Source organism: Psittacula echo (assembly GCF_963264785.1).
Source record: "Psittacula echo genome assembly, chromosome: Z".
Classification (NCBI taxonomy): domain Eukaryota; kingdom Metazoa; phylum Chordata; class Aves; order Psittaciformes; family Psittacidae; genus Psittacula; species Psittacula echo.
Window position 1 is genome coordinate 28,754,785 of NC_137742.1, and position 13,888 is coordinate 28,768,672.

The following is a 13,888-nucleotide window of genomic DNA, read 5'->3' on the forward strand; positions in this document are numbered from 1 at the left end:
TATTACAATTTAAATATATACATATTCATTGATTTAGAAAATAATCAAGCTTTGGAAAAAATTTACAAAATTTATTATTTTTGCTTGCACTGGCTAAAATAATGAACTATTCTGATATTTCTCCCCTAAATGAAACAAGTTGTTTCCTGAACGTGTAATGAAAAAAAATTTAGTACTGAACTTCACTTAAGACTAATTCAACAGCAATTTAGAACTGCCAAAAAGATGCATTTATAAGGATTTTCAATACACTTTCTGTTACCAACTTAGGTTGATCAGCAGCTTTTGTTCACTCTCAGAATCCTTCAAAAGGGAAACTTAAAACAGGAAAAAGGCATATATAAAAACAGTAAACACTGACCTCCTGAGGTTCCTACAACAAAAATATTCAAGTAGAAAATCTACACCATTACTTAGCAGCGGCTATTTCTGTAGTTTAGCACACTAACAGCACTTTATTCAGTGTGTAAGGAGCAAATGAAGTAAGCCGTGCTTTTAGCATGCCAAGAGGCAGAAACACTGGAATGTAACAAACACAAACTCACAATTCTACCAGTAGAAACATTCAGTCAACATTCAAGAACTGTCAAAACTACACCACAAGAATTAAGATGCTTTTTATATATCCCATGATGCAATAATTGAATTATAAACGTTAATGCTGATTCAGAACTTTTCTTACCTCACATTATACCCTAAATGGCTTCTGCAAATCTCTGTGCTATATGATGTGTTAGGAATATCGTTTATTTGCTTTAAAATATACCATGAGAGAACTTACTGATACAAAAGACTATTTTTTGTCAGTACTGTTCATTTCTGCCTGATTTTAATTATTTTCCTTGCTGTTATACCAGATCAGTTCACATCTGTATAAATACCTATTAAAATATGTATGTACAAAAGTGGCATCCTAAGCTAATCCAGGGTGAGGTGGAGTGGTTTTATTTGGTTAAAGGGGCTTTCTGAAATTTAAGAAGTTTAGTTAAACTCAGATTCTAGCTGTTATGCTACAGTATTATTTGAGCACATTTTCTATTCTACAGACTTTTTAATGTAATTTCTCTGAAACTCTTCCTTAATGTTCAAACACACTCAAAATAAAAACAAGTCTGGGTCCAAAATAATATCCCACCTTGCTACATATTAAAGGTTTGGGGTGTGGTTTTTTTTTTTTTCCTTTCAGAATTTGGTTTTAAAGTGTTTTTAGTGACTATTACTAATTAACTTCAGAGTTATTAGTTAAGAAGGAATCTTGTATTTGTGACCAAAGCAATGCCATTTGAAAGCAAGTTATCACATGCAATTTTGACCAAATTGAATAAATATTATGTACTAGCATTACTGAATGTACTTCATATAGTACATGTTCAAACTCTTCTTCAGGCATAACCCATTAAAAATTTGCAAAGCCAACAAAAACCCAGGGAAGGGAAGTGGGGGGCATTTAAAACATGCATGCTACCATGCATTTAAAGAAAAAAAAATCAAACCTCTTTAAACAGCATTTATAAGTTCACACTCACACAGCTCCAACTTCAGTGCAATGGCTAAATCATTCAACAGTAAAAGAACAGAACCATGCAAAGAGCAAGTTCTTAAGGAAAAAGAAAACAAGACACAAACCCCAACAAAACACAACCAAACAAAAACCCCCAAAACTGTTATCCAGTATCCATTTTGCAATGCAAAGGTGAGAAACTAAATCTACAAAAAGGCTGTTATGGCTTAATTTTGTTTTGCAGATTAATTATGCAGCACTTGAAAAATGGAAAGGTGTGGCTTCACCTCTGACCAGCAGAGTTAAAAATCTCTCCATTTTCCTTTATCATCATGGGATACTCTTTAGGCAATCTAAATTATTAAGACTTGCCACTTTCAGATGGACACAAGATCAAGTGTACCAGTTAGGATTTCACATTCACAGTACATAAGAAAATACACATGGAAGGAAAAGTAAAGGGTTAACTTAACGAGGATTTATTCACAGGAATACATGTAAGTAGAGGAAAAAAAAAAAAAACAACAACCCAACAGAAAAGCTAAACAAATGAAATGAAGAGGATCCAAACCAACTTTCACTCCGTAGCTTTAAACTTGCACCCTTGTGCATTTAACTAGATCACAAAGGGCCACCAACATGCGCCGATACAGTGTAGATACCCTGCATTACATCCATCAACTTAAACATCTCTTTAAGATCATGCTTTGAACAAAAAGGAAGCGTAGAATATGTTGAGTGGGAATAAACACAAAGAGAGCAATCATGTCATCAACTTCTACAATTGTCTTTACGTGCCAACTAACATTTATGCAGCCTTTAACGGGTCTTACCATGTAACTCATTTTTAGAGATTCTGATAAAATCACTAGTATATAACCATGCAGAAAGCACATCACACTGACAGCACAGAGGCAAGTATTTTGCACAGCTATATCAGCTTTCCACATTGTGCAGGTTACACACAATACAATATCAATCTTATTCTTAACAGATCCTAAAAAGGTATTTCAAGGCCTAATTGTTAACTACAGTACTTTATATCTATATTCTTAATAAAAATAAAATCCACAGAATCTTAAAGGAATTTTAAATGCAGGGCTATATTGAATTGGTAAACTGCAACACAAAACTGGCGCAACATAGGTAAATGTATACCAATTTCACTCTATGTGATGCAAGCATGCTACTTCCCCACTAATTAAAATTACTTCTGATCACTATGAGCCAGAACACATGCCTGAACCTTAAACTGCACGTTAAGAATAATGCCTTACTCTAGAAATGAAATCTAATGAAGTACAATAATCAAATCATATCCACTACTTTAATTCTTCTTTTAATGTTAAAAATTAAAATGTCAATCTTTCCTTTGAAGTGACCCTCCCCTTACCCTAAACATGAAAGGAGTGACTTATTTGGCAGCTTGCAAGTTGCTTCATTTTGTCCAACTTAACCTTTATTACTTTATGATAGGGTTTCTATAGTGTATACTGCAAGTGCCTGCTCCTAACACAGACACAAGCTGCATTTTAACTGTACTAACTTCATTTGTGTAGTTCTTCATCAACATGCAAATACCTAGGAATCCCATCAAGCAGGATGAAATAATGTAGAAAACCCTTACTTAAAAACATAAAAGAAAAAAGAAAGCCTTTTACTGTTTGTGACCCCCATTCTTAGGTTTCTTTTATTGTGCGCAAAATAGTTTTCCTCTTTACGTATCCCTATGGTTCAATTATATGGTTCTTATTTTGGTATAATCCCCCACAGTATTCCAAAATGTGCTGTTTTGTGACTAGATTCCTTTTTTTTTTTTTTCTTCTTCACATCCAGTGCAGAGTTGTAATAGGAGACAGATTTCCACCCACAAAGGCTCCAGATGTTAAAACATTTCCCAACATCGACTTAATACAGTGACGGCAACACCTCCCTCCCGCCCCTCCCAGTAGGGTTGGGATTGTACTGTATTCCCTACTGGTTTACCCTTCCCCCCAGTAAAGGGTAACATTTTCCCTGGGTGCAGAGGCTCCCTCATAGTCTCCCAGACTGAAGGACCTGTAAAAGAAAAAGATAAAAGTATAATTAAATCTTACCTTGAACCTTAAGTGACAGATCTGTGATAAACAATGAGCTTTTTTGCCTTTTTTTAAGCAGTAGGGGCCACCCTTTAACTTAAAAACAAATTTATGCCTAGATTTTATTTTTTACGTCTGTTAAGAAAAAAGCCCATTTATATCAGGTAAATTATTATTCATGAAACAACAATGTATTTTAAAGCTACAATAACAGTTCCACTATTGTGGCTAAGCTTAGATTTAAAATAAGTGCAGTCCTATATATTCTAACAAGCTTACCCATTTTTAGCACAGAATTATGAGGTAGTTATAACAGTGAGAAAGAACATTAAACATAACTGCTACAGAATTAACAACTTCACAACTATGTTGTTAGAGAAGGTATAGTGTCTTCTCAGGTAAAATTGAGAATAATGGCATATTTTATCACTTTGGTTTCCTCTTTAGTAGGAAAACACCCTTACAAGAGAACTAAAATGCCCTCATTGAAAAATATTTAAATGTTTGAAATTCGTTTATTTTTAATCCATTGGTCAGACCAACATGCAATTCAAAGAGGATTTCTTACATTACTGACTTTGAAAAATCTTAGGCCAACTTTTAAATAGTTGTCCATTCAACAATAAAACAGAATTACACAATTTACTCTTAATTTTAGTACAAAAATTCTACAGCAAATATAAAATTTATAAAAAAGGCTGAATGAATAAACAATTCACCCTCTTTTTTGGGTAGTATAGTATCACACTACTTCACACATGGGAAATTTGCTTCATACAGTGTGCACCTTGCAGATAGCAATGTGGTATAACAACATAACTATTTTAGAATGTACTATCACTGTTCTTTGTTGTTCTTTTCACTCTGCAGAAAACTGTAGCAATTCTGAATTCATGCACTCACTTTTTATTTTGCTGTAAAAATAAAGCAAGCCAGTCAATTGCCTTTGCTACAGCTACCATCATTTAGGTACACTATCATCCCTTTTTTTTTAACTTCTCATAGGAAGCACATCTGAAAAATTCTAGTCTGATGAATTATTTATGCTTCATGTAATGCAAACAGGGAGGAAGTTTGTTATATAGCTCTGTTTAGCAAGGAAGATATGTGTGCTTACCTCTAATTATGGGACTGCAGCTACAGTGCACGAGGTTAAACTCCATAGTAAGCTGCAAGGCGCTCTTTTAAGGGAAGAGGAAACTGGTCAGAGAAACGCCTCCAATTCTCATCCCCAACTTGATTTTTAAATCCATGAAGAATCTACACAAGAGAGAGGGGGAAGTCAAGATAATCACTAAACAGAGGATACATTATTTACTAGCAACGCATACAGTGAAGTGCAAACTGCATATATTGCTGTACATCTGTCCACTTGAATTCTTCAATTTAATATTGAATTAAATTGTACTAAGAAACAAGAGAAGTCTAGTAATGTCTTTCTCCACTGAAATGCTTTCTTTTAAGGGTGACATATTCAATATAGCTACCCACAAAAATTAGTCTGTGTATACATATCTGTACGTATTTTTAATGAGCAAGGTGACTTCAAACCTAGTTAGGCCATTTCAGAATGGTATACATTTTACCAATTGACACAGTTTATATATGTTAAGATTATACTGTATTCACATTTCTATTTTAAATGTACAGTATGTTGTGGGAAGAAAGGTGAGCCAAAACTACAGCCAGCTGTTAACTGCAGTTTAACAGAATGAAAATCTGTCAATTTCTAGCACAAATACAAAAGCATCCTGTAAGAACTCTTTTTTTTTTTTTTTTTACCATGGAACCTGTAAGAACTCATACTGAAAAGGAAGCTGTTAACATTTTTTGTGTTTTGAAAGAAGAGGGACACACAGTCAAGGGTAGTCAAAAGCCAGTGAAAGAGGGGAGAAAAGCCCTACAGGTTTCAGTCTGGACCTTCCAACATAATAAATTAACTGAAAACCACGAAAATTAAATGATGCTATTAGAAGCTCTTAGTATGCTAGCTCCAAAAACAGGAGGTTGAAAGGCAAACATTAGAAAGAACAAAAGCAGATGAAACAGCTTCTCCTCACAGGAAATTATGCAATGACAGTCCAAAGTTGTGTTTTTCTTTCCTAAAGTCAATGATACTATATTGTGGAATAGTCAGTCATGAACATATCCTCAGAAAAAAGTTAAAGCTCATGGCACCAAGTTCAGGCTCAACACAACATTCTCAAGCAAGCTGTTCCTCAACAGGACTTAGTGATAACGGCATTACAGTATCACCAGTTAACTTACTGCTTTTATCCCTGAGACCTTCTACAAGCAGGCTTGCCTCTCTTTCCTAACTGAAAGAGTCAGATTAGCCAGCTGCTACGAAACTACTGAAAATCTAAGAACATTCGGGTATGACAAAAGGAACACTATTAAAATAATCTTCCAGTAGAGTTAAAGCAAGTGAGCTTCAGCTAGAGTCTTCAGGTAACTTGTTTTTATAAAGAGTGGTAAAATTCTTAGGGCATATATCAGGTTTCAACACTGGCAGCTCTTCTACCCGTGCTCTTGGAAGTGATATTTTCAGCTCTAGTGTTAAAGAACAAAACAAAACAAGCAGGTTTTTTGCAATGCTTTTGAAAGGCACAATTATTGCTGGACAAACACGTAACTGGACTAAAGCAATCATGTATTCATGAAGAAGTAATCCAAAAATGTTAATGCCATCACTTGGAGAATGCTTTGTCTCCTTTCCTGCATGGCAAAAAGCACAACAGAATGAACTTTAAAAAGGAAGGGTGGCCTTATGCCGCATGACGAAGAACCATTTTGTCTAGTTTGAATGCATTAGATCCCACACAGACAACTTTGGAAGAATCTGAAAAAGAGGAGTCTAACTAACTGAAGCAAGTGTCCAATGCTGAAGGACCAGTGCAGAAACACTCACTGAGACTGCTTTGGACAATCATCACAGACTGCATCCTGGACTTCCTTTTGAGCTTGTAAGTATTTGCTGTTTTCCTTCTGCTGATACTAAAATACTCATCAACTGTGCATTTCCTGGACCTGATGTTCCTTCAGAGGAGACCAGTTATCCAAGAGGCTAACTAGGACAGTGAGATTTCTGTCTTTGCTCTTAAAGGCATGATACAAAAGTTCTAGCTTCTGTTCTGATGCTCACACGTGGCATTAGTTGAAGAGTAAGTGGCAATACTGACCCACCTACTAAGTATATAGGAATATGCTCCATTTTTGCTTTAGAAGTATTGTGAACTTTTGACATACGTCCTTCCTAAAAACAGAGATTTCACTTTACATCTTGTGAGGGAAGCCACACTACTGAACAGTAACAGCCTGTGTTCATGTGGCGCAGAAGTGTTGAACCATACAAATCTCATTCTCTACAAAGTCTTCTACATAGTATAAAAATCTTTTGTTCTTCCAAAAGCAGGCAAAACATAGTAAGCTGGACATTCTGAAAAGTTCTTTGAGGATTTTCAATAATAAGATCTCCAGTGAACTTTTCAATACTGTTAAAATAAATCTGGAGCCTCCATGATCACAAATACAGTAAGTGCTAACAGTGGAAACAGAAACCAAGAAAAAACTCAAAGGATCCAAAACAACTACCCTTAGGATATACTGTTATATTAGACACCTTACCTTACAGAACATGTCTCGGAGATCGTCTTTTGGGCTAATCCATGATGCAACAGCATCACAAAAAAAAATAAAGTCCTATAACATTAAACAATCACATAGGTTAGAAATCTCAATTTACATGTCTGAAAACAATGCTTGATGTTCATTCTATGAACTATGTTCGGTCTTCAATGATAATTCACAACTGCTTTTGTTTTTGTGTATTTATTTTCCAGTTAATTCAGACAATAATAGTAAGCTATTATACGCCTAAGTGTTCAGAAATAGAAATAGCTGATTGTAGGAATTTCTTTGTTTAATCAGGTTTTTGATTTAATAAAACCATAGCTGAAACCCCAACTCTCCGCTCCCACACCACAGCTGTCTAACGTTAATTCTTTCAGTACACATACCAAGTTCAAAAATCAATCACCTTAATAACCAGCAAGAAACTCAAGAACATAGTTGTAACACTCTCTCACACATTTCCCATTGGGGAAAAAAGCTGTTTTGTTTCTTTAAGCAGAGCCAAAAGATTTTTCTAGGATACAGAGAATGTTTATTACACAGATTCAAAACTAAAGACACCCCAAAATCCCTAATCCCCCATCCGCTGTCATGCATTACCTCCTAGTACACTAGTAAAACACGAGTCTTTAATAATTAAATTGGTGATGCCCATGTTTTTGGTTAGGTACTGAGGATAACAACTACAAAGACAGAGCGATGGGATAATGAAGAGAATTTTTGATCATGCCTTCCCCTTATGAAATGTGAAAGAACAAATGGACAACAGCAGAGGAAAATGCTAAGTACAGAATAAGTGAAATCAACTGAAAATTTCAAACCAAGGTGTTTCACAAAGAATTCCAGACAGGGAAGAGGGAAAATAACCTTCTTTTTCCTCTTAGGAAATATTACATTGGTACAACTTTATTTTGGAGGTGTGGAGACTAAAGAGCAAGTCACACTGTATTCTTCAGATGTGCCTTTTATTTTAAAGAGATGCATGTTCTTTGTCACATTGACTAAGCAAACTATCCAAAGTTGAAACAGCATCTTCCCTACCCAAGTCAAGAATGAAGGGGTGGTTACTGTTTTTGTCCTGTTTCTTGTTTTGAAAGCCTAGGTTACATCTGGAAAATAGGTTTAAGTATGTAAATTTCTGCCTTGGATTTTCATGCAGATCCTGACTACAACCTGACAAGTATCAAAATGCAGTTATTTTAACCAAAGTTCATTACTTACATATTCTTTGTAATTAAAAGGCAAAATCTGAATTTAATAAGACTCTTCTCCTTTCATTTGCTAGGTGATAATTACTTAAGCATCCTGATATGTACCATTAGCAATATAAATATTTTTGCCTCCTTGACCTCATAATAAGGCTACATCATGCACTGCAGGGAATCACATCAAGCTGAACTTTTTTTACACTCCATATACAGCTTTCACTACATTTCACATGAGTAGAGAAAACAAGTTTAGATCTATTCATGTATCTTACTTGGACTACTCCACTGGGGTTGACCGAGATCATGGTACATATCCCACGGAACGCTGAATCCTTTTCCTCATTGTCTCTTATGTTTCGCAGAGAGGTGCACCTAGGAAGTTGGAAAGCAAAACTTAGCTAACTCTACTACATTTTTCTTCAGCCAACTTAGAACTAGATCATGGTATCTGATGGAATAAGTCACACTGATAAGATGATCTGAAACACTATTTTGAACTCTTAGAAAAACATTTGTTGCACAGTCTTTATTAGTAAATTCCCATTAGGCATCATCTACAGAATCTTGTTCTCCTGTTGCACTATATACAGTTAGAAAGTGTGACCTGTATTCCATTAAATACAAAAGAGACATGTATCTGTAATATTTATAAAAACTATCATTATTAGAAGCGGGACATATAATACTATCACAGTATGAATTATGTCAGATACCACTTACAGAACAGTTATTTAAGTTTTACAGCAGCAAGCAAGCTATTTTATACATAACAAATCTATAAACATATATTCCTTACAGCAATTCAAGCCTCAGACTGAATTTTAAGTAATGCACGGTTTAAATTTTACAGTATTTGCATGCATTGTATTATCATTCTGGTGGATTTTAAAATGCTCTTTCATAGTCAAGCTTTAACACAGCAAGCATGTGACAATCTTATCCCATGCATAAATTAGTCGTTAGCCACAACATAAAGAATACATGACGGTGCTACTAAAAACTCACAAACCTGATAGGACAAGATTAGTCACATGGTTGGCAATGATTAAGGATTGAGATTTTGTAACCAACTGAAAATATATCTAAAAGTGAGATAGAGAGAAGAAAGAAAGAAAGAAAGAGAGTGAAGAAAAATGAATTAAAAAAAAAGATTGAATAATACACACCAGGGTCTTATAAACTGCTGTAGCATGGGGGCCACCTCTTGAGGACAAACGTAACCAAGACGACCAATTGTTATTGCTAAGGTAACGCAATCACGGTTATACACCACCAAACGCCAACCAAGACATGAGCAAATGAGGGGGGAGGAGAAAAAATAAAGAAAAAACAACAAATAACTCAGAAACAGAAACCAACAGAATCTGTGTATGATAATAAACATAAGATTTCACCAGTGCTGTTTATTACCACCCCCTATATAAGAGGCAGCAACATATATGGTATACTCTCCAGGGTAAAAGAAAAATTAAAGAAGTAAATGAGAGAACACCAAAAACACAATTTAAAATCCAAAGGCTTTCTCATGTAAGCTGTCATTCTGTCCTCTTCAGAGTAATCACTTACAGTAAATTTACCTAACATACGTTTTGAAGTTTTTATTCAAATGTAATATTATGGATACTCTTGATAAAAAGGAATTAAAAGTTTTCAATTTTAGATTCAAGTACTCTAAACTTTTTTTTGTGTCAATATTTAGAATTCAAAATTTAATAGTTTACTTTGTAAGTAAAGATACATTTATAAATACTTTTTCATGGAAAATATTGTGGTTTAAAAATACTAAATAGATGAAACACTTCTCAAAGAGCATGAAATATTTGTCTTCTTAACATTGTAATTATAAATAATATCATAAATCCTCTGATTTAAAGTAGTTGCTAACTCACAGCAACTGACTGCAAGAAAAATTCATTCTTTAATCCAAGTATTTCTCCTGTTCACAAAAGGCTTCCTCATAGAAGTTGCATACGAATCTGACTTCTGATACCAAGGCATAAAGATACATGAAAAGCAAAATTGCTTCATTACATGATTAGGTAGTTCGGTCCTTTGTTCCAAGGGACAGACTGAAGGAAAATATCATCATGCAAATGTGTTTTAATGGTGTTTGCTCAACTCACAAAAGATTAATCTTTAGAAAAAGGAGAGGGTGGGGAATAATGTATCAGGATCACTTGAAGCAAAATACATGAATAATACTAAAATCCAGCAGATTTATATGAAGCAGAGAAAGGAAACCTATGTTCAAGGGACATACTATGCAACACTCTAATTAACAGGCATTTGTGAACAGTTCCATGAAACATGCAATAAAGCAGATGATGCTTTCTCCAACAAAAGTTTGGTGTAGGATATACTAGCAGTTTGAAATATATTCACTTCATGTAATCTGCAGCTCACCGGCAATGTACTTTTTTGCTCTGATGTTACTCAATTTCAATATGCAGTGTCTAAAATCTTCAGCACTTCTAACTTAGAAAACTGCACTTGAAGTGCTACTTTCAAATGAAAATGTATTTTTAAGTTTTTGTCTGTAAATTCTCACAGCTACAGTCTGTACAAGGAATAGTAATCTCTGTGAACTCAACTTTTTTGTATATACTGGTTATTTTCTATGCAATTACTTTTATTTAAGGTGGTCTAATGCTTCCATAGAAGTGTTTTCATAGCTCACTGCATAGGAAGCTAAAGCAGAAAACAGTGATATTCTTACACATACTAGTGGCACACAGCACAATACCCCACAACAAACTTATAATAAATACACCACACTCAACATTTATTTGCAGTTATGCATCCACATTTAAAGTAACTATTCAAATAATTAAAAAAAAAAAAAAAAAATTGTCAGTGTTTGGATGCTTCCAAAAATTCCCTAACAATGATGGAAGCAAACATTTAAGTACTGGATGCCTCTCTGTTATAGGTGTTACACATCCGTTAGTGTGGAGTAAGGGTGTCAGGGCAGGGGCGGAAGGAAAGAGAATTTTTATTGCTATACTATTCCATGGTGCATTTCACAACAAGTAAGCATATGCTCCAAAATTATCTTTGGAAAAAGTAGTACCTATAATATGCCAGACAACTAGGTAATTTTTTCCTTTAAGTTCACCTTCCATGCTAAATGGGGGAAGGGAATAGGAGCAGAGAAACTGCAGCATTTAAGTTTAGAGAATAACAGAGGAACAATATGCACTGAAAAAATCTCTCTCCAATTAATCCCTTGCTTAGTTCAAAAAAATACAACTGTACCACTGTATTTGCATAATTTTACATCTTATCAGGTGTAATGACTAAACCATACTTTCCTTACAAGACAATTAGTTTTCAGACAGAGGGAGTGGGAGGGGAGAGTCTCAATTAGTAAAATAGTAAAACAGAAACATAATTATTAATAAAGTTTTGCTGAAGTATGGAAGGTGCTCTTTATACCAGAACATACCCTCTATAAATGCAAAAGAAACAAGCCTCAGAAATTTCAATTCAGTAAGGCATTTGAGGATTGATTTAGAAGGCAAAGCTGTGGTCCAGAACATAAAACATGCATGCCATTATTAGAATTCTTTTCAGGAATTTGTTAAGTGATCAGGTAGTAGAAGGTTTACATAATTTTAGTTATGTTGTAGAACTGCCATCACAGATCTAGATTTTTTAGCATAATATTACAAGTTTATCTTATTAAAAAGTGCATTTTTTGTAAATTCAGAAAGTTCATTACTTGTTTCATATATGCCAATTACATTTGTTTCAGAAACTAGACATATATATACAGTACACATGTAAGGACATGCATATATTAAAATCACTGTGAACTAAGTCTTTAAGTGTTACTGCATACATCTGTCAATTCAATACATAAATAAAACTGAAAGAATACTTAAACAGATAAATAAATATTGTAAAAGTGAGAAAGCAATAACTTTAGGAATCTAGATATATGATAGTTTTCTTCGAGACTGAGACTTGTAAGAACTTCTGCAAAACAGAGTTGCTTTTGCTTATAAAAGCCAAATACATAGCAATAGAATCAGTTCTGGTGTGGTTGCCCTATGCAGTTTTTAAAATAATTTAAAAAAATCTCTAGTTCCCTTCACTATGTATGGATCAGTTTTTGGGTACCTGTGTTCTCTAACAACGTCTTTGGTGTGTTGGGTCTGTTAATTATTTCTACAAGCTGGTGCAACACCATTGGAATATAAGGCTGCATCTCTATACCTGAAACAATCAAAGAAAAAAGAATATTCAGAAGAAAATGAGCATTAATATGCATAATCTAAATGGACTGGGTACTTACTAAACTGGAACTAACTGAAGTTACTAAAAAGGAACAAGACTCTTGGATTTTATTTAAATTTTAACATGAAAGTATCACAGTGCCCCCACCTCCCAAATCACGCTAAATGCGCAGAGATTCAAGGAAAAAAACATCTTACCCATCTGTATGGAGATTTCTCCAATTGCCCAGGTGGCATTATTACACACAGAAATGAATTCAGGGTTTAGGTTGGTTCCCAAAATTGGCATGAAATCAGCTAGAAAGAACAACATTTTAAAATTTCATCACACAATACAATCATCTTGTCCCATTACTGTAAGATCATAGCGGGGGGAAAAAGAGAAGTTTTTTTAAGAGCTAAAGTAAGCCTATTTAAATGCTTGGAAAGTGTTACACATGAATATACAAGAGCTATATTTCTGTTATATGTCAGAGTAACCTGAATTTTAGAATCTAAGCAGATCAATGCAGATCTGTCCAAATTCTGGTTTAAAAATGTTTCTAATAGGCTTCATGTAACTCTAGAAGCCTTTTTTCTCACCTTCCTTTGCTTGGGTAGGGGGAGTGAGGGTAAGAGGGGAGAACAAAAAACAGCTACAAGTTCTTGCAATTTTATAGTATAGTTGAACAACCCTCAAATCACCTGGATAGCTATGTAGCTGTGTACTCAGCTATGCTTGGGGAAAAAAAAAAAAAAGTTTAGGAGGCAATCACATCTTTGATTAAATTTGAAGAAAAAATTAGTTACAATGATAGATTACAGCACCAGCCAAGTGTGCTAAATGCCAAGCCTATCCAAGCATTCACTTGGCAAGTTAAGTTTATCTCAAGAGTATCTGTGGGTAAAGCCAGCAAACATCATGGAAGTGTATAACTGATGATACTTCCTTACTGCAACTAAAGCAAAAAAAACCATCCCAAAAACCTTCCTTCATGCCAAGTTTTCTAGTATATATATATAATTTTATATAACAATATATTCTAGTAGAACAAAAAAAAGCCGTAAATTCAAGAATTTATCAAAGCAAGCAACTATACTAATTGAAGTCTAAGTACATCTGGTTTGCTGTATTCCAGCACAACAGGCAGTTTGCTACATCATAAAAATCAAGGACAAAATGAACTTTTGCACTGTCTACAAAAATAAGAACATGTATTTTAAGTACACAATTTGAAAGACAAAAGACTA

The 13,888-nt window shown here is 34.4% G+C and overlaps 1 protein-coding gene across 6 annotated transcripts in view; it reads right to left on the reverse strand.

Moving 5' to 3' along the window:
* Positions 1 to 1,957: 1,957 nt before the first annotated feature.
* The window catches only part of TNPO1 (transportin 1), a gene marked incomplete at its 3' end in the record, with an annotated part of 68,276 nt that continues 56,345 nt past the window's right edge, over positions 1,958 to 13,888 (reverse strand). For all 6 annotated transcript variants that reach the window (XM_080638678.1, XM_080638679.1, XM_080638681.1 and 3 more), the window contains 7 exons: positions 12,857 to 12,955; positions 12,543 to 12,638; positions 9,587 to 9,662; positions 8,693 to 8,792; positions 7,207 to 7,281; positions 4,697 to 4,839; positions 1,958 to 3,559 (listed from right to left, as the gene is read on the reverse strand). In XM_080638678.1, coding sequence (XP_080494804.1) covers positions 4,732 to 4,839; positions 7,207 to 7,281; positions 8,693 to 8,792; positions 9,587 to 9,662; positions 12,543 to 12,638; positions 12,857 to 12,955 — 554 coding nt within the window. The remainder of the gene's footprint in view (positions 3,560 to 4,696; positions 4,840 to 7,206; positions 7,282 to 8,692; positions 8,793 to 9,586; positions 9,663 to 12,542; positions 12,639 to 12,856; positions 12,956 to 13,888) is intronic.